The sequence below is a fragment of the Ailuropoda melanoleuca genome, chromosome 9 (assembly GCF_002007445.2).
Source record: "Ailuropoda melanoleuca isolate Jingjing chromosome 9, ASM200744v2, whole genome shotgun sequence".
Classification (NCBI taxonomy): Eukaryota; Metazoa; Chordata; class Mammalia; order Carnivora; family Ursidae; genus Ailuropoda; species Ailuropoda melanoleuca.
In genome coordinates this window covers 19,699,207-19,717,901 of record NC_048226.1, presented here as the reverse complement: position 1 = coordinate 19,717,901, position 18,695 = coordinate 19,699,207, and the positions used below count along the sequence as shown (strand labels likewise).

The following is an 18,695-nucleotide window of genomic DNA, read 5'->3' as shown; positions in this document are numbered from 1 at the left end:
ATCTTTATTTTTACAGTAACCACCTATTTAAGGTAAGGGATACTAGCTTTCCATTTATGATAGAGATAAGTAGAAATGTACGTTAATTTAAAGAAACCACTAGCAGAGTATGCCAGTGACTGAGGGCAGGAACAGTGCTTGTAACACAGGTAGCCAAAAGAAACATGCTTACTGTAGCTGTCCTTCAGCGGGTCCCCCTTTCAGCACATCTGAAATTACTATGGAAGTTTCCCCACTCTGAAAATGAGGGTTGTCTCTTCCACCAGATATTGCAATTCCAAATCCAAATCCAGGAGCCTAAAGTAATAATTGCAGAAAACACCATTATTACAAAAAATAACTGTTCACTATATCATACAATCTAAAAAAGTTTAAATATAAAAATTACAATCTTATTACATCTGTGATCCAAACACCTGCTTGTGTAGATACATACTAAAATCATCTATCCTGGTATGGGAATACATACTCTAATAAATGCTGGACATAAATTAAAATTTGATTACATGAATGCTTTCTAAATACTAAAATACATTTAAAAATTCAGAGCTCTGAAATCCTGCATTTATTTTTTAATATCAGAAGGGCTCCTGAAGGTACTGCAGTGCACAAGTTTCATTATCACAAACACTGGCAAGTAATTTATAGAATGAACACTTAATTAGTATAGACATCTGCTGCCATTTTGTATAATAAAACATCAATAGCTGTGAAAATCAAATATGTTATTTCAACTTTCTTCAATTATGCTAAAAATCTCTTTAGAAATAGTACATTATAATAAGGTCTTATATGAACGTTGCATGTAACAGAAAGTAGAACCGTATCCAACCATTTAAAATATATTTTTAATTAAAGGTAATAAAAAATATACTTCGAAATGAGCTGAAAATCTTAATCACAATGACTAAGGGCAGACCAAAAAGAAAATTCAAAATATTTCCAAGTTATTAAAAAATTACCTAATCTCAAAAAAATCTATACCATTCCCTTGAAAGGAAATGAAGTATACAGAGTAGTCTGAAGAAACATCAAATATTTTCCTAGGGTTCCAGAAACACTAAAGCAGAGGAGTGTGTTTTCATATAAACTATACTATACTGCACACTACAATCCAAGCCACCTAATGATAAAGGCTGTCCAGTCCACAACAAAGGAGACCACATCCACCATGGACTAGGTATATGTCATGACCTTCCTTCCCACCCCAAAGCCTACTGAAGTAGCAAAAGAAAAAGAAAGAAGAAAAACTCTTCGTAAGAAAGAATACTGGGGCACGTAGGTGGCTCAGTCAGTTAAGCATCTGCCTTTGGCAGGGTCCTGGGATCAAGCCCCGCATCAGGCTCCCTGCTCAGAAGGGAGACTGCCTCTCCTTCTCTCTCTGCCATTCCCCCCACATGTGCTCTGTGGCTCTTTCTGTCAAATAAATAAATAAAATCTTATTAAAAAAAAAAACAAAACACCGGTAATTCCACTCATAGGTATATATCCCTCCTCAAATGAAAACTATGTCCACACAAAAACTTAAACCCAAATGTCCATTGCAGAATCATTTATAATAGCTGAAAAAGGGAAAACACCACAAATGTCCATCAACTGATAGAATGGATAAATAAAACATTGTATAGCCATACAATGGAATATTATTTGCAATAAAAAGAAATGAAGCACTAACACATGCCATAAAAGAAGCCAATCATAAAAGATCACATATAGTATAATTCCGTTTGTAAGAAATTTTCAAAAAAGACAAACCTGTAAAGACAGAAAGACAAATCTATAAAGTGGTGGTTGTCTAAAACAACGAGTGGAAAAGGATGGAGAGACTCGGGAGTAATGGCTTATGGTACAGTATTTCTTTTTCGGGTAATGTAAATATTTAAGAAATGACTGGTGATGGTCATACAATTTTTTTTTTAAGATTTTATTTATTTATTTGACAGAGATAGAGAAAGCCAGCGAGAGAAGGAACACAAGCAGGGGGAGTGGGAGAGGAAGAAGCAGGCTCATAGCAGAGGAGCCTGATGTGGCTCGATCCCATAACGCCGGGATCACGCCCTGAGCCGAAGGCAAATGCTTAACCGCTGTGCCACCCAAGCGCCCCTGGTCATACAATTCTGTGAACATACTAAGAACCACTGAATTGTATGCTTTGAAAAGTGAATTGCATGTTATGTGAATTATATTGCAATAAGGCTAATGCAAAAAAAGGTTAATGTCGAAATAAACAAACAGGAAAACTCTGGGTAGCCAAAAACAATGGCATTTGTATGAATCCATTTCCCTATATATCCTCCCAAAATACTACTACAAGAATAAATCACTACACAAAACCATTCCCTTAGTATAACTTAAAGACTGACAATATCCAAATTTCAAAAGAGAAACAGGACTAAAATTTCAAAAATAAGAAATGATTAGAAAGAAACAACTGTTAGCACAGAATTAGAAAATACAAGAAACTACTTTACAGAACAAATTCAAATACATTTGAAAACCTAGATGAAGCAGGGGTACCTGGGTGGCTCAGTCAGTTAAGCATCTGCCTTCGGCTCAGGGCATGATCCCAGGGTTCTGGGATCCAGCCAGGCATCATGCTCCCTGCTCAGCAGGGAGTCTACTTCTCCCTCTGCCCCCCCCAACCTGCCTGCATACAGGATCTCCCTCTCTCTCAAATAAAAAAACAAAATCTTAAAAAAAAAAAAAAAAAAGGAAAGAAAAAGAAAACCTAGATGAACCAGGTAATTCCTAGGGAAATACAGATTACTGAAATGACTCCATCAGAAATTAAAAACGCAATTTAAACAATGCAATTTCTAGAGATGAAATAGAGAAAATTATCCCACACAAAAAGCACCAGCCACAGATGATTTCATAGGGGAATTCTACCAAGACATCATTATCCAGGTAGCCTCAAAACTCCATAAATAGTTCCAGAGCACTGAAAATGAAGGAAAGCTTCTAAACTTTTTATAAAGCAACTATAATATTGACATCTAAATGAGAGTGACTGTCCATAAAGACAGAGCCCCACTTCAAATATTAAAGCCCCAAATGATTTCTATATAACTATACAAAAAGTATTAAGCAGAAAAAGAGCAAACAGAGGGCAACTTCCTACAAATACTCCATGACAAAGGGACTTATTACAGGAATGCAAGATTGATGTATAAGGAAATTCACTGATGTCATACATATATCCTATTACTAAATCTAAAAGAAAAAAAATTCTGATTACATCCACAGATCTTAAAAAGGCCTTTGACAAAATCCAACAGCTACTAGTAAGAAATTTTTAAAAAGTATAAGAAAATTCGTTCAATCTCTTGTAACAGCTGCTTTTTATTAAAGTACATGAAGAAAATCCAGCTTAACATACATACACAGTTAAAAAAAAAAGGAAGAGGTTTTTTAGTAGCCCTTTCAGGTGATTATGGATATTCAGGTTTGATTTTATACCAAAATTTGGTGTGAGTTTCTTAACAGTTGCAATGTACAATCTGAAATATACTAATGAACTCTTTGTACTCAAATATCCATTGGCAGGTTTTGTACATCCAATGGGTATTGTATCTATCATGGTTTTATAATAGCATGCCTTGGTCATTTGAAAAATACTTAGGCAAATCTTTTAAATGATGACACATTTCATTATATATCTTTTAAAAATTGTGTACTGTGGTGCCTGGGTGGCTTGGTTGGTTAAACATCTGACTTCGGCTCAGGTCATGATCTCAGGGTCCTGGGATGGAGCCCCGCACCTGTTCTGGGCTCAGCAGGGAGTGTGCTTGTCCCTCTGCTCCTACCCATTCCTCTACCCACCTCCCTCCGCCCCCGCTTGTACTCTTGTACTCTCTCAAAATCTCAAATAAATAAAATCACACACCAAAAAAAATAAAGATTGTGTATTATCATTACCAATCTCATCAAAATCTGTAAGTACTGAAAAGCCATTAGCTCATGGCAGCAGGTGAAAGATTTCCAAATGTTAGTTTTTGTTTTAAATTCAATTTTCTTTATTGGCAACAAATACATCAGGATTATTTTCCCTGAAGCAACAGGTACTCATTCATTTGAGAAAAATGTCTGTCAAATATTCAAGTCAGGATAACCATACATTCCTTAAAGTAAAAATAGTGTTACACACACAGACATACACATAAATTGTTTCCAATTCTAACAATCACACGAGTACTCAGTATACTGTCTTATGCATATATCCCATTTCAATGCATAATTTGAAAACTACTCAAAAAAGCTGAGATGTGATAAAACTAAAACTAATAATTTTTACTGCTTTGAATCATTCTGAAACAAACTTGGAACTGTTCTTTGAACTGGGAGCGTGTGGCAGTGACTGTTAGTAAGGTTTGGTGCCACTGCCTTGATTTGGGCTATGGAGGCCAGTTTTACCCACCACTGCTGCACCTTTACTACAAATATCAATATAGTGAAAAAGACAAATAACATTTTCATACCATTAGGAAAATAATTTGCTCTAGAGCCTAAAAAAGTTTCAGAGACCTTTTGGGGTCCTCAGGCCATACTTTGAAAACACTGATACTAGGAACTACTAAAAAATAAGGAAAAGGGACAAAAACAATAAAACAAAGAAACAGATCATTTGCAGAAGATAGATAAGATGTTAAAACTTGTAATTAGAGAAATGCACATTAAACCACACAGTGAACGGTAAAACTTAAAAGTATGACAAGACATTTTGTTGGGAAGGCTGTAGAGAAAAAGTATATACTGCGGATGGATATGTAAACTGTAATTCTTTAGAAATTTGTTAATACCTAAAAAAATTACAAAAGCACTAATCTTTTGACAGTGCAAACCAATTTCTAGGAATTTACCTTGAAGATACATAAGCATCTCCAATTGTTTGTTAATTGCAAATACTGGGGAAAAACCTAAATGCCCAAGGAATACCCATAGAGCAGTGGGGAGTAGGGGGTGGGATTATTCTTTTGGTTTTTTTTCCTCCTTGGAAGAGACTCAGACTAATCTTTTATCCTATATACTTTTACGTTGTTCATTTACATCTTGTTTGGTAATTCTTTTATTTAAAAATGTTAAAATAACACAAAAATATCATAAAGAAATGCTGAAAATGTCAGGAACTTTCAATGAGAAAGACACAGATGAGAAGATATTTTCCTAAAGATTTACTTGTGAGCAAATCTAGGTGTAGTTTTTGGCTGCAGTGAGCCAGGGTGGAAAACCTGGTCTGGACCACTGCTTCTATGCAGCTCTGGCACTTAGTAAGGCATGTAAATCCTGGATCAGTGCTTGCTACAGTTCATTTAATGACTACCCAGAAGTCTGTGGTCCCTAAATCTGGCTGGGGATGAGAAACACTTGGGAACAGTTTCGAACCTGCTTGTTGACGTACAACCCCCCACGTCATACCAATTAAAAAAAAAATAAAAAACTGGGAGAGGTGAGATGGCAGGCATTTTTTTTTCTTAAATGTTTTATGCATTTATCTGACAGTGGGGGGGGGGCACAAGCAGGGGGAGCAGCAGGCAGAGTGAGAGGGAGAAGCAGGCTCCCTGCCAAGCAAGGAGCCCAATGCAGGGCTCAATCCCAGGACCCTGGGATCATGACCTGAGACAAAAGCAGACGCTTAACGGACTGAGCCACCCAGGCACCCCTGGCAGGCATTTTTTAAAAAGTGATTCTAATGGGCAGCCCGTGCTGACCACCTCAGCCTTAAACGGTTTGTGAACTTTAGACCAGGGTGGCAATCAAGAACTTCAAAGGTTTCAACTATTCCACACTTCCCCTTCCCTCTATCTTCACCATTGTCTTATTTGGCCTTCTCAAAAGTTTCTTACCTCCACCAGTCTACAATTAACCCTTCATGCAGGAAGTAGGGTAATCATTCTAAACCAAATCTGATCCTGTCATTCCACTGCCCATACTTCCAAATTCCTTAGTATGAACCATCGTGAAATACAACTCCCAACTTGCTTCCCGGCACCCCAGTATTTGCTCTAAACACACTGACCTACAGATCCCGACTTAAACATGCCATGCGTTAGCAAAGTCTATGCTTTTGGATCTCCTTCCTACACCCAGGTTTCCTTTAGGCCATCACCAGTCTTGCAAGCTTCAACTCATCCTTCAAAATCCAAGTTCAATGTCATCTCATTCATAAAACCATGCCACTTTCCACTGTTCGAAGAGGTACACACTTCTGCTACTTAACACATGGCACTGTAAATAACCTGGGTATCAAAGTCCACTCTGGGAGGGGTTCACATACTCATCTACATATTCCAGCTAAGTACAATCCCGCAGGAACCTAAGACAAAGTGGATTGTCAATAATAGTGAACCAAAACAAGTATATGGTTAATTATTCAAATTAAGTTCCCATTTATAGAAAGTTGTCTTTTGGGATGCCTGGGTGGCTCTGTCGGTTGAGCGTCTGCCTTCGGCTCAGGTCATGATCCCAGGGTCCTGGAATGGAGTCCCGCATCCGCCTCCCTGCTCAGTGCGGAGCCCGCCTCTCTGCTCCCTCTGACAAATAAATAAATAAAATCTTAAAAAAAAAAGTCACTAAAGAAAAAAAAAGTTGTCTTTTTTTTTTTTTTTTTAACTAGCACTAATTTGAGCACTAGGAAGCTCAGATTTCTGGAAAAATAGCCATGGTAGTACCATGGATTTTGAAGCTTCCTGAATTTTCAAATAAAAACAAGCAGGGCAGCTATACAATAAACAAGAAGCCCGTGGACATTTACAACAAATCCCAGTAACCAATATATCCCCTCAAGGTGCAAAACACAAGCAGTGAGGGAGGAGCAACTAGCTATGAGACTTGTGTGTCCCCAAAAACTACATGGAAGGAAAGCCATACAGTGTCCAAAATACCTAAGATACGAAGAACCCTCAAGTAACTGACAGGTATTCACTGGAAAGAATGGCAGGACAATCTGAGAATAGCAGCTAAACTTGGGAGGGTTTTGCCTGCTCCCAACAGTAGGTGAAAGAAAGGAGCCTGACAATAGAGCCATAATCAATGGAGCAGTGTAACCTTTAAGAATTCTCAACACTGACCTGTCAGGCCTTTCTAGGTCAGGGCCCCACACTGCAGAGAACCTGCTGGCAGTGGAATCAAAACTGGGTGGGACAGAACAACAGAGACAAAAGAGAAGGTCCAGGTAAAAGTGTGCAAGTGGCAAATAGCTAGGAAATGTCAGAAAACAGCACTTATGTTTTTTGGCAGACATACGTGCATGTACGTGTATGCGCGCGCACACACACAGGAAAACTAAGCCAATTTCTTAAAAACTCACTAATTTTACATAAAATGAGCAAAGAAAGTAACAGAATCAAATCCCTTACAAAATTACTATAAATATAGCAAGCAGAATAATAGCCCTACAGAAAATGGAAGCATGCCAGAATGAGCGCCCCCCGCAAAGGCTCATAGCTGTTACTATTACAAAGCAATCTAAAAGGCATAAGAAAATATGTAAGACATGAAAGAACATAAATAAGAACTAGAAAAACTCAAAAATGAGTTGACAGAATTTAAGAGCCAATTATAAATTTCAAAAAGTCATTTTTGATAGCACCACAAGACAAATAAAACTACAAAAGAAAAAGAAAGTGAAAGGAGAAATCTTTTCAAAAACAAAAAAGAAATGATGCATAAGATTTTTTTAAAAGATGCGAGAGAAAATTACAAATATTGGAAGATAGGCAATAGAGATACAACATATGTACAGGAGTCCCCAAAAAACTAAAAACTAAGGGGAAAGAACAGTAAAAACTGTAAAAAACAAAAACAAACAAAACTTTTCTACTATTATTTTTTTAATTGAAGCTACATACTCAAAGGACACACATCACTGTAGATATGAGAGTTACACGAGAGTTATCCGAGAGTATCAATTCAGAGAGACCAACACCAAGATCTACTCAAAGAAAATGACTAGATTTAAGGAAAAGGGTTCTTTGGCATCTTGGCAAAAAGATCTCATAACTTACAAAGAAAGAAACTTAGATTATCATCACACTTGTTATGCCAAAGATAACACAGTCAAAGTACTCAAAACAGTGAGCCAAGGATTTTATACCCAGTAGAACGGACCTCCAAGTAAAAAAGGCACAGATAAGCTAATAAACATGCAAAACCAGAGAATACTGTTTTCATGATCCCGTCCTAAAAAATCTAATTGAGAATGACTTTCTGACAATCAAAATGACAAGACACACACAAAGAGGACTGGTGATAAGTATTAAGTATATACTTACTTATAATACTAAGATTAAATGAGGATTAAGGGATGAAAGGATCAAATTATGTAATAACTATATGATCTAGATATACTAAAAACACCATTTTTTAAAACGGGGAGAGGAGTAAGGATAGCATGTATAAAAATTTTTACTATTGTTTCCAGTAATTAAAATTGATAGTGGCTGAATTATTATTATTCTGGGCAACGTACGCTCTGTACTGGACTTACTAAAAGACTAACATGGTTGTCTTCCTGAGGCATTTTCAAAAGAAATGCAAATTATTCCATTTTATTCTCTCATATCTTTACCATAAACACTTGGTAGATGTGCCAAAAGATAGTTGACTTTTATATATTTACATGAAAAAATGTCTAAGATAATGGGTTTTTTAAATTTTTTTTTATTATGGTGGGGGGGAAGTGATTTAAAGCAGTATAATATGATCTCATTTATTTGTATGTGCACACACATACATGGTTATAGTTTTTGGATGGAAGAGCATCAAAGAATTTTACTTTCACCATGTTTTATCCTTTTGAGACCATAAGCAGCCACGAGCAGCAACAACTTAAACGTTTATATCTTTGCCTGGTAGGGAAATGGAATTTATGGCCTGGGATCTGTTCAGTTATTTGTCCAGTTTTACTGGACACCAGCCATGCCCATTCCTGTACATACCATTATGACAGCTTTTGCTTTGAGTAGTTCCAACAGGGACCCTATTATAGCCTACAAAGCTGAAGCAATTTACTATCTGACCCTTTACAGAGAAGATTTGCCCACTCTTGTATGTTAAAGCATTTCTCGATTCCTTTAAAAAAAAAAAAAAAGAAAAGGGAAAAAGTAGTTACTAAAAGGTGATTCAGTTGCAGTAACATCTGGGTAATCTCTTTTCCAAACATTCTTCTCTAATTCTCTTCAAATTCCTTCAAAGGGGAAGGGGGTTGGGGAATGGGATAGGCTGGTGATGGGTAGTAGGAAGGGAACATATTGCATGGTGCACTGGGTGTTATACGCAACTAATGAATCATCGAGCTTTACAACGGAAACTGGGGACGTACTGTATGGTGACTAACATAATAAAAAAAATTAAAATAGAAAAAAAAATCTACTTACAGATTTCCCTGGTTGCCTTCTACTTTTTCTCCTGGTTTTCCATGCCACATTTTTACAACTGGCCACCTTAATCCTAACTTTTTTCGCCAATTATAGTTTTCCTCTTTCTCCACTTAATTCTTCCAATCAACCCTCAATATTCTAGGGAACTTATTCTAGCTGTTTGTTTTTGCAATGGATAAAACCAAACAGAGCCTCAGCTATCATCCAATTCAACTTCCTTTTTACAAATGAAGGCAGAGGCCTGGGGTCCTACGTGTGCCTCTACCACTTTCGGATTATGACTTATGTAGGACCTCTGTGGACTTGGGAGTTCCTGGACTTGAACAAAAGAGATTAGGATTTTATTAACTCTGATACACTTTGATTCTATGAAGTCCCAAGAGATGTAAAAGGCCTGTTCAAAATTAGTGGTAAACCCAAACCAGATCAGAAGTCACAAGACCCCTACAATTTTTCTACGTTATCTTGGTAGTTCCCAAAATGCTGCTTAAATTATTGTGAGTATGTGTCCATTTATTCTTATACTCTGCCTCTCCTACAGTTCTGATTCCCAATCTGTAGCTTCCATTTCTAATTCCTATTCTATTCTTCTCTTTTTCCCAGCTTTTTATAAGACACTTCCAATTGCTCTTCTCCAAAATGTTGACTTTCTCCACAAAACCGACCTCACCACCTATGTTCTACACTTGAAAAAAAAAAAAAAGACAAACTTTGGCTTCTTCCTTACCAAACTTACTACTTTTTATTTTATTTATTCCATGTAAAGGAAGCTTATGTGATACAATTACATAAATCCTGAATTTCAGAAATTACATTCCATAAATATTTTTTAAATTTAAAATTAATTTGACATATAAATGGAAAAAGCATTATATGTTGAGTCCAACAACCTGGGTTCAAATTACAGCTCTTCTGCAGCATTCCACTAGACCTTTCTGAAACTCAGTTTACTCCATGTGGTTATTAACACCTTACTTCACAGAACATTAAATAAAATGAAGAGTTCAAAACATTTACACTGTACTCTATCGAGATAAACATGCTCTCCAACCAGCTAAAAGAAGCCTACCTTAGCTTACATGCTTACTTCAATATAAATGCTTACCTTTTACCTATCTTCAACCAGAGTTTGGTGCTACTCAGGAGATATGTAGAATTCCCCCCTCTTCTTGGAACAGGTTAAATGAGATATAATTCACGTATCATAAAATTCACCCTTTAAAATGTATAATTCAATGTTTTTGTATATTCACAGAGGTGTACAACAAGTTACCACAATCTGGTAACATTTTCATCACCCGAAAAATAAATTCCTTACCTTTAGCCATCATCCCATAATGCCCCCAACACTAAGGAACCACTAGTCTACTTTCTGTCTATTCACCTGTTCTGACTATTTCATATAAATGGAACCATATGATATATGGTCCTTTGACTAGCTTCCTTCACTTAGTCTAATGTTTTCAACATTTATCCACATTGTAGCACTTTCTTTCTTTTTATTACTAAATAATATTCCCTTCTGTGGCTATATTCCACATTTTACTTAATTCATTATTCATCAGGTGGTGGGCAATTAGGTTGTTTCGACTTTCTATTATGAGTAATGCTGCTATGAACACTATGTAAAAGTTATTGTGTGAATAATTTTTTTCCCATTTCTGTTGGGTGTATACCTAGGAGTGGAACTGCTGGGTCACGTGGTAATTCTATGCCTAATTTTTGAGGAACTCCCTGTTTTCCATCATGGCTACACCATTTTACATTTCCACCAGCCAACATCCACATTCTTGCTGACACTGGTTACTGTCAGTTATAACAGCCATTCTAGTAGGTGTGATAGACTATCTCACTGTGGTTTTTGACGTATATTTCCCTGATCACTAATGACAAAGCATCTTTTCATGAGCTAATTGAATATTTCTGCATTTTCTCTAGAGAAATGTCTATTCAAATCCTTTGTCCGTTTTCAATTGAATTACTTGCCTTTTTATTGTTGTTATAGGAGTTTTTATATATTCTGGATATAAGTCCCTTATCAGATACATGTTTGCAAAAATTTTCTTCCAAAGCTTTTCATTTTGATGTGATCCAATTTATCTGTTTTCTTTCTCTTTTGTTGTTTGTGCTTTTAACATCATATCTAAGAAAACCATTGCCTAAATCAAGGTCACAAAGATTTATTCCTCCGTTTTCTTCCAGGAATTTTATAGCTTTAGTCCTTAAATATTTAAGTCTATGATCCATTTTAAGTGAATTTTGTACATGGTATGAGGTGTAAGTCCAAAACCACTATGTTGCTGGGTGTTGTCCCAGCACCATCAGTTACAAAGACTATACTTTCCCCCACTGCATTGTCTTGGCACCTTGTTCCAAGTTTACTTCTTATTCAATCACCTCCCTAGCTGACTCCCAAGCTGACACTTGACTGCTCACCCTTAGAATTATCTCCTAACTACATTCCTTGATTTCAACTTTCACCCTTTAATTCTTTAGTATATAAATACTCATTTAATCTCTTATAATGCTTTTTCAGAAAATAAAAAAGATGACCAACTCATTCTTTTAAATTCCTAAATCAGAATTTATTTCATTTCTCAAAGGAGTATAAAAATGTATATGCATTTTCTAAGAGAGAATTCTGAAACTCAAGTAAGTGGGGATGTGTCACGGTGGCAAGTGGGATGGAACATAGGACCTTTTGAATGCAGTTACCATCTCAAGCTACAGACCTGCACTTGCCAATATGATAGCCATTAGATACATGATGACTGAGCACTTAAACCATGACTAGTCTTACCTAAAATGTGCTGAAATTGTAAAATGTATACTGGTTTTGTAAGACTCATTATGAAAAAAATATCAATTTTTGAATATTGAATACATAGAGAAAATGGTATTCTAAACATATTAAGTTAAATAAGATTATAAAATTAACTTTACCTGTATTTTACGTTTTTTAATGTGAAGACTAAAAAATTTTAGATTACATATGTGGTTTGCTTTTGCAGTGTACTGCTACTGGACAGTACTGCTATTACAGACCTCCTAAGAGTGACTTTGTTGACTAGGTGGGCCTTCTAGATAATTAAGTTTTATTGGACATAACCAAGTACCGAGCACCAAGGGGATATAAAATTAAGATTTCCTACCCTTAAGAAAATTATAATGCAGTAGGAGATGGGAGAGACAACAACCTGAGGAACGTATTCATCTGTCACTGAGGACCAACAGGGAGACCAGAATCTATGAGGCAAGGAGTTCTGCCTGTTTCTACTCTCTGATATAATTCCAAGGACTACAACCGTGCTTGTCGGACAGTGGAGCACCCAAAAATTACTTAGCCTTAAAGATTAAATAGGATTTCAATGGCTTCTAGTATTCTCAGGTAAAGAAAGTTTCCTCTGAGAATGCAAATAAAAGAATGAGGCAATACAGAAGCATACCATATATTATTCTTGATAATAAACAGGAGAGAACGTTAGTTTTAATCCACAGCAGTTTTGTTCTTTTAGAAGAAGTTACTTGCAACCTTTCTTATCACTGACTACCAGATGTCAAAGAATATAATTTGACCTTATCTGGCAATACTCAATATTTATACTCCAGGTTACTGCCAAAAGAATACAGCCTCAAATTATCTCCTTTACTTTTTACTATTGCCAAAAGCGCACTAGCTCACCTCGAGGAGAATGACTTTCTCATTTCTCTGTCAATGTTTCTTAAAAATGTGATGCCAGAGGCCATGGCCCTACATTTCAAACTGGAACATTTTAAAAAACACGTATTAGGGGCCCCACTCCAAACCAAATGAATCAGAATCTCTGTTAGTTAGGGGATGACCTCGTTGACTTCTCTTTACAATAAACCCAGAGAGCCACTGCTCTAGATCAGTGGTCAGCAAACCATGGCCTCCAGGCCAAATAAATAAGTAAATAAAGTTCTATTGGAACACAGCCATACCGATTTGTTTACCTACTGTCTGTGGCTACTTCTGCAATACAACTGTAGAGCTGAGTAGTTGTGACAAATTTACGGTCTGCAAGATGTAAAATGTTTATCATCCAGCTTGTCACAGCAAATTTTGCTGATAATGCTCTAGTCTAAATTTTATTTGGGATCAACTTGGAATACCACAAGACTGATATATTTCAAAGTACTATTCTGCAGCCTTAGAGAATGAAGTTAACTGAATTATGCTTTGGCATAAGTCTCTCAAATTGTACAGACAGGGCTGTTTTTAGAAACCTCCAAAAAATAATTCCTGAAAAAAAAAATTCCTGGAGGGATGTCACTGAGAACTTCTATTCTGTCACAGTCTCTTTGATGAGGCCCAGAGGCAACACAGGTCTATGTTCCCAGCACAACAGTTAACATGTTTAAAAACCAAAGAATTATGAATTTTATATTCATCTCTATGTATCTTCTGATGACATTTTTCTGGGCCAGTACCCCTCTCATGGCAAAAGAAAAATAAGCACAAGAGGTCAGCTAAAAAACAGAACTTACACTCATCTTCTAAAACAGAAAACTCAGACTTGCCTATTATGCCTACCATGAGTTGGTATGACACTTCTAACACATTTAAAAAATTGGACTGTTTTCTCAATATTCAAGATCTTTTCCTACTTTGCCTAAGCTAATGAGATACAGATCTGTAGTAAATGCACTTAGCATTTCCCCATATTTAAAATCCTAACAAAACCAGGCAAAACAGTAGAAAGGAGAAACAAACTCTAGCTAATTTAAGTGTCTTCTTTTATTCTGCTTATTTAAAAACTAAAAAGATACGAGGAAAAAACAAACACTATATGACAAATGATCTAGCTTCTACCTAAAGAAATTATATAAAGAAGAGCAATTTAAACCCAATGTAAGCAGAAGAAAGGAAATACTAAAAAGAGCAGAAATCAAGTAAATAGGGGCGCCTGGGTGGCTCAGTCGTTAGGCGTCTGCCTTCGGCTCAGGGCGTGATCCCGGAGTCCTGGGATTGAGACCCGTGTCAGGCTCCCTGCTCCACTGGGAGCCTGCTTCTTCCTCTCCCACTCCCCCTCTGCTTGTGTTCCCTCTCTCGCTGGCTGTCTCTCTGTCAAATAAATAAATAAAATCTTTAAAAAAAAATCAAGGAAATAGAAGACAAAATAAAGAGTATCAATGAAAACAAAAGCTAGTATTCTGAAAAGATCAATAAGATTGTTAAACCTCTAGCTAGACTGACCAAGAAATGAAAGACACAAATTACTAATATCAGAAATGAAAAAAAGGACATTATTACAGATCCTACAGCATTAGAAAAAGGGAATATTATTAACCACTTTATGTACATAAATTTGACAACTTAGACAAAAGGGACAAATACTCTGAAACGTAAAAATTATCAAAGCTACCGAAACAAAACCTCAAGAAACAAAAAGCAAAAAAACCCACAAAGAAATACATAACCTGAATAGTCCTATGTAAAATTAAAGAAACCGAAGTTATAGGTAAAAGCCTTCCCATAAAAAAATCCCTCCAGGACCAGATGGTTACACTGGTGAATTCCACCAAACATTTAAGTAAGAAATAACATCAACTGTACAGGAATTCTACCAGAGAACACAATAGGAAGAAATACTTTCCAATCGCTTGTTTTGAGGCTAGTAGCTTTCCCTGACACCAAAACCAAATAAAAACAATACAAGAAAAAAGTCCTAACCCAATTCCTCATGAACACAGAAACAAGAATTTTCAGAAAACATTAGCAAATTAACCTAGCAATATATAAAATACATAATGTATCACAACCAAATAGAATTTACCTTGGGAATGCAAAGCTGTTCAATATTTAAAAATCAAGAAACTATACCAACAAACTAATAAAAAAAAACCTCATATAATAACCTCAGACAATATTTGTAAAAAAAAAAAAAGTATTGGCAAAATTCAAGATCCATTTATGATTTTTTTAAAGTCTCTTAGCAAACTAAGTATAAAAGGTAACCTCCTCAACACAGTAAATGGCAAAACAGAAATACAAGGGAACTTCCTTAACCTGCTAACATGATAACAGTCATATACAATAAACCAACAGCTAATATCATACTTAATGGTCAAAGACAGAATGCCTTCACCTAAAATTAGGAAAATGGAGGAATGCCTGGGTGGCTCAACTGGCTAAGTGTCCGAACTCCTAATTTCAGCTCAGGTCATGATCTCAGGGTTGTGAGACTCAGCCCCAAACGGGGGTCCATGCTGGGTGTGGAGCTTGCTTGGGATTCTCTCTCCCCCTCTGCCCTCTCCTGCTCTCTCTCTCTCAAATAAATAAATAAAAATAAAATTAGAAATAAGGAAAGGATGTCTGCTCACCATTTCTATTTAACAGCATAGCTGGTGCAATAAGGCAAGAAAAAGAAATAAACTGTGTATAGATCAAAAAGAAGAACTAAAACTGCCTCTATTCACAGATACAATGACTATCTACATATAAGAAAAGTCACAAGTTCATTATTTTAAAAAACTGTATTTCTACATACGAATGAGCAATCAAAAATTGAAATTAAAAAAAATACCACTTAAAATAGTACCAGGAAACATGAAATGTACTTAACTAAAATCTAGCAAAGTGTGTGTAATATCTACATGCTGAACACTACAAAACAGTAATAAGAAAATAAAAGAATAGAAGATACATCAAGTTCAAGGTTTGAAAGACTCAATATTGTTGTCAATTCTCCCTGAATGAATCTGTAGATTAATGCAATCCCAATAAAAATCTCAGATTTTATTTGACAAACTTACTCTAAAATTTATGTAGAAACACAAGAGAACTAAAATAGTTGAAACAATTAAAAAAAAGAAAAAAAAATTTGGAGGATTCACACTACCTGATTTCTGTACCTAAAATAAAGTTATGGTAACAAAGGCAGAAGTAACTTGCAGAAGGCACAGACACAGAGATCAACAGAACAGACTAGGGGAAGACCAATCTCTGACCAAAGTAGAAAGCATTTGGGGCGCCTGGGTGGCTCAGTCGTTAAGCGTCTGCCTTCAGCTCAGGGCGTGATCCTGGCGTTATGGGATCGAGCCCCGCATCAGGCTCCTCCACTGGGAGCCTGCTTCTTCCTCTCCCACTCCCCCTGCTTGTGTTCCCTCTCTCTCTGGCTGTCTCTCTCTCTGTCAAATAAATAAATAAAATCTTTAAAACAAACAAAAACAAAAACAAAGTAGAAAGCATTTAATGGAGAAAGGATAATCTTTTCATAAATGGTTGCTCAAAATTTTATGGATATCCATATTAAAAAAAAAATTCTCTGCCCACATCTCTTAACATATGCATAATTTAACTCAAATAAAACATCCAGAAAAAAACCTTAGACCTTGGGCTTAGCAAAGACATCTCAAAAGCATAACTGATAAAAGGAAAGACTAACAAATGGGACTTCATCAAAATTTGAAACTTATGCTCCACAGAAGACACTGTTAAGAGAAGGAAAAAAATCAAGTTGCAGACTGGGGAAAATATCTGCAAAACAATACCTGATAAAGAACTTGTACCTGCAATATATAAAGAATTCTCAAAACACAGGAACAACTACTGTGCACCAAGGGACACAACTGACAGAGAGAAAAGGCAATCCACAAAATGACAAAAAATATTACAAGTCACATATCTGCTAAGGGGTTAATATTCAGAACATATATAAATTCCTACAACTCAACAACTAAAAACAACCCCATTAACAAACGGGCAAAGGACTTGAACAGACAGTAATTTTATATTTATTTTACCAAAATCTAAAAACAAAACAAAACAAAACAAAAAAACCTCAATAAAAGAAAACAAACAACCCAATTAAAAGTGGGCAAAGGATTTAAATACATTTACCAAAGAAGTTCTGTGGATGAGAGGCACACACATACCGAACATTATTAGTCTTTAGAGAATTGTAGAGTAAAACCACAATGACAAACACACTACACACCTATTAGAATGGCTAAAATGGAGGGGGGGAACCCTGATAAGTTCAAATGTTGATAAGGATACAAAAGCAACAAAACTCTTATATACTGCTAGTGGAGGTGCAAAATGGTATTGGGAGTTTGGTGGTTTCCTATAAAGTTAAACATTCACTTACCATAAGACCCAGACCAAGTCCATTCCTAAGTATTTACCCAGGAGAAATGAAAAGTATGTTTATACAAAAACCCATACACTAGAGCGGGATTATTTATAATCACCAAGAACTGCAAACAACACAGATTATTCTACATTCATACAGTGGAATGATACTCAAGCAATAAAAAGGAACTAAAAATAACATCAACAAGAGAAGCTATTGATACAAGCAACATCATGGAGAAATCTCAAATGCATTCAGCTGAGAGTTTAAGAAGCCAGTCTCAAAAGGCTATATATTGTGTATACATACATATTGTATATGAGTTCACTTACATGACTGTGTGAAAGGTAAAAGTACAGAACAGAAAACACATCAGTGGCTGCCAAGTGCTAGAGTAAGGGAACAAAGTTGACTACAAATGGGTACAAAAAAAGCTTCAGGTGATGGGACAATTCTATATTTTGGTTGGGCTGGTGGTTACATGACTATATGAATTTGTCAAACTCAGAACTGTATACTAAGGGATAAATTTAGTAAAATATGCAAATTATACAAGTTAAAGCAATAAAGGTATTAAGAAAATAAATGTAATGTGGTAAAATACATAATATTAAATTATATCACAACCAACTGAACAATTATAAGGTATGAGGTTATTTTACAACATGTTTAATCTGACTTAAATATTCTATTAGCACATTTCAGAATTGGCCATGTGTTAGCCTTAAAAATTAAAAGTTAAGGTTATTATTACTTAATGATTTCTTTTACCATTTAGGGAAACATAAAAAAAGTCAACTGTAGTTTATCTGAAATCACTGTTTTTTTTTTTTTTAAAGATTTTATTTATTTGAGAGAGAGAGGAAGCAAGAGAGCACAAGCCAGGGACAGGGGTGGAGAGGCAGAGGAAGAAACTGATTCCCCACTGAGGAGGGGGCCCAACTCGGGGCTCGATCCCAGGACCTGAGCCAAAGGCAGATGCTTAACTGACTGAGCCACCCAGGCGCCCCTGAAATCACTGTTTTCTAATAATTAATTTACCCATTATCTATTATGTACAGATTCAAACATTCACAAGATAATCATGGGCAGAGTTCAGGAACATGATTTACCTACACCTTGCCATTTTCTTAGTAATGGACACAGCTGACAGAAACAGTACTGTGAAGTATTTAAATATTCTCTAATCTCAGGGCACCAGGGTAGCTCAGTCCATTAA

General features: G+C 36.0%; 1 protein-coding gene across 11 annotated transcripts in view; it reads right to left on the bottom strand.

Moving 5' to 3' along the window:
- The window catches only part of TJP1 (tight junction protein 1), a 154,184-nt gene that overhangs the window by 62,387 nt on the left and 73,102 nt on the right, over positions 1-18,695 (bottom strand). For all 11 annotated transcript variants that reach the window (XM_034667960.1, XM_034667963.1, XM_034667965.1 and 8 more), the window contains exon 3: positions 173-297. In XM_034667960.1, coding sequence (XP_034523851.1) covers positions 173-297 — 125 coding nt within the window. The remainder of the gene's footprint in view (positions 1-172; positions 298-18,695) is intronic.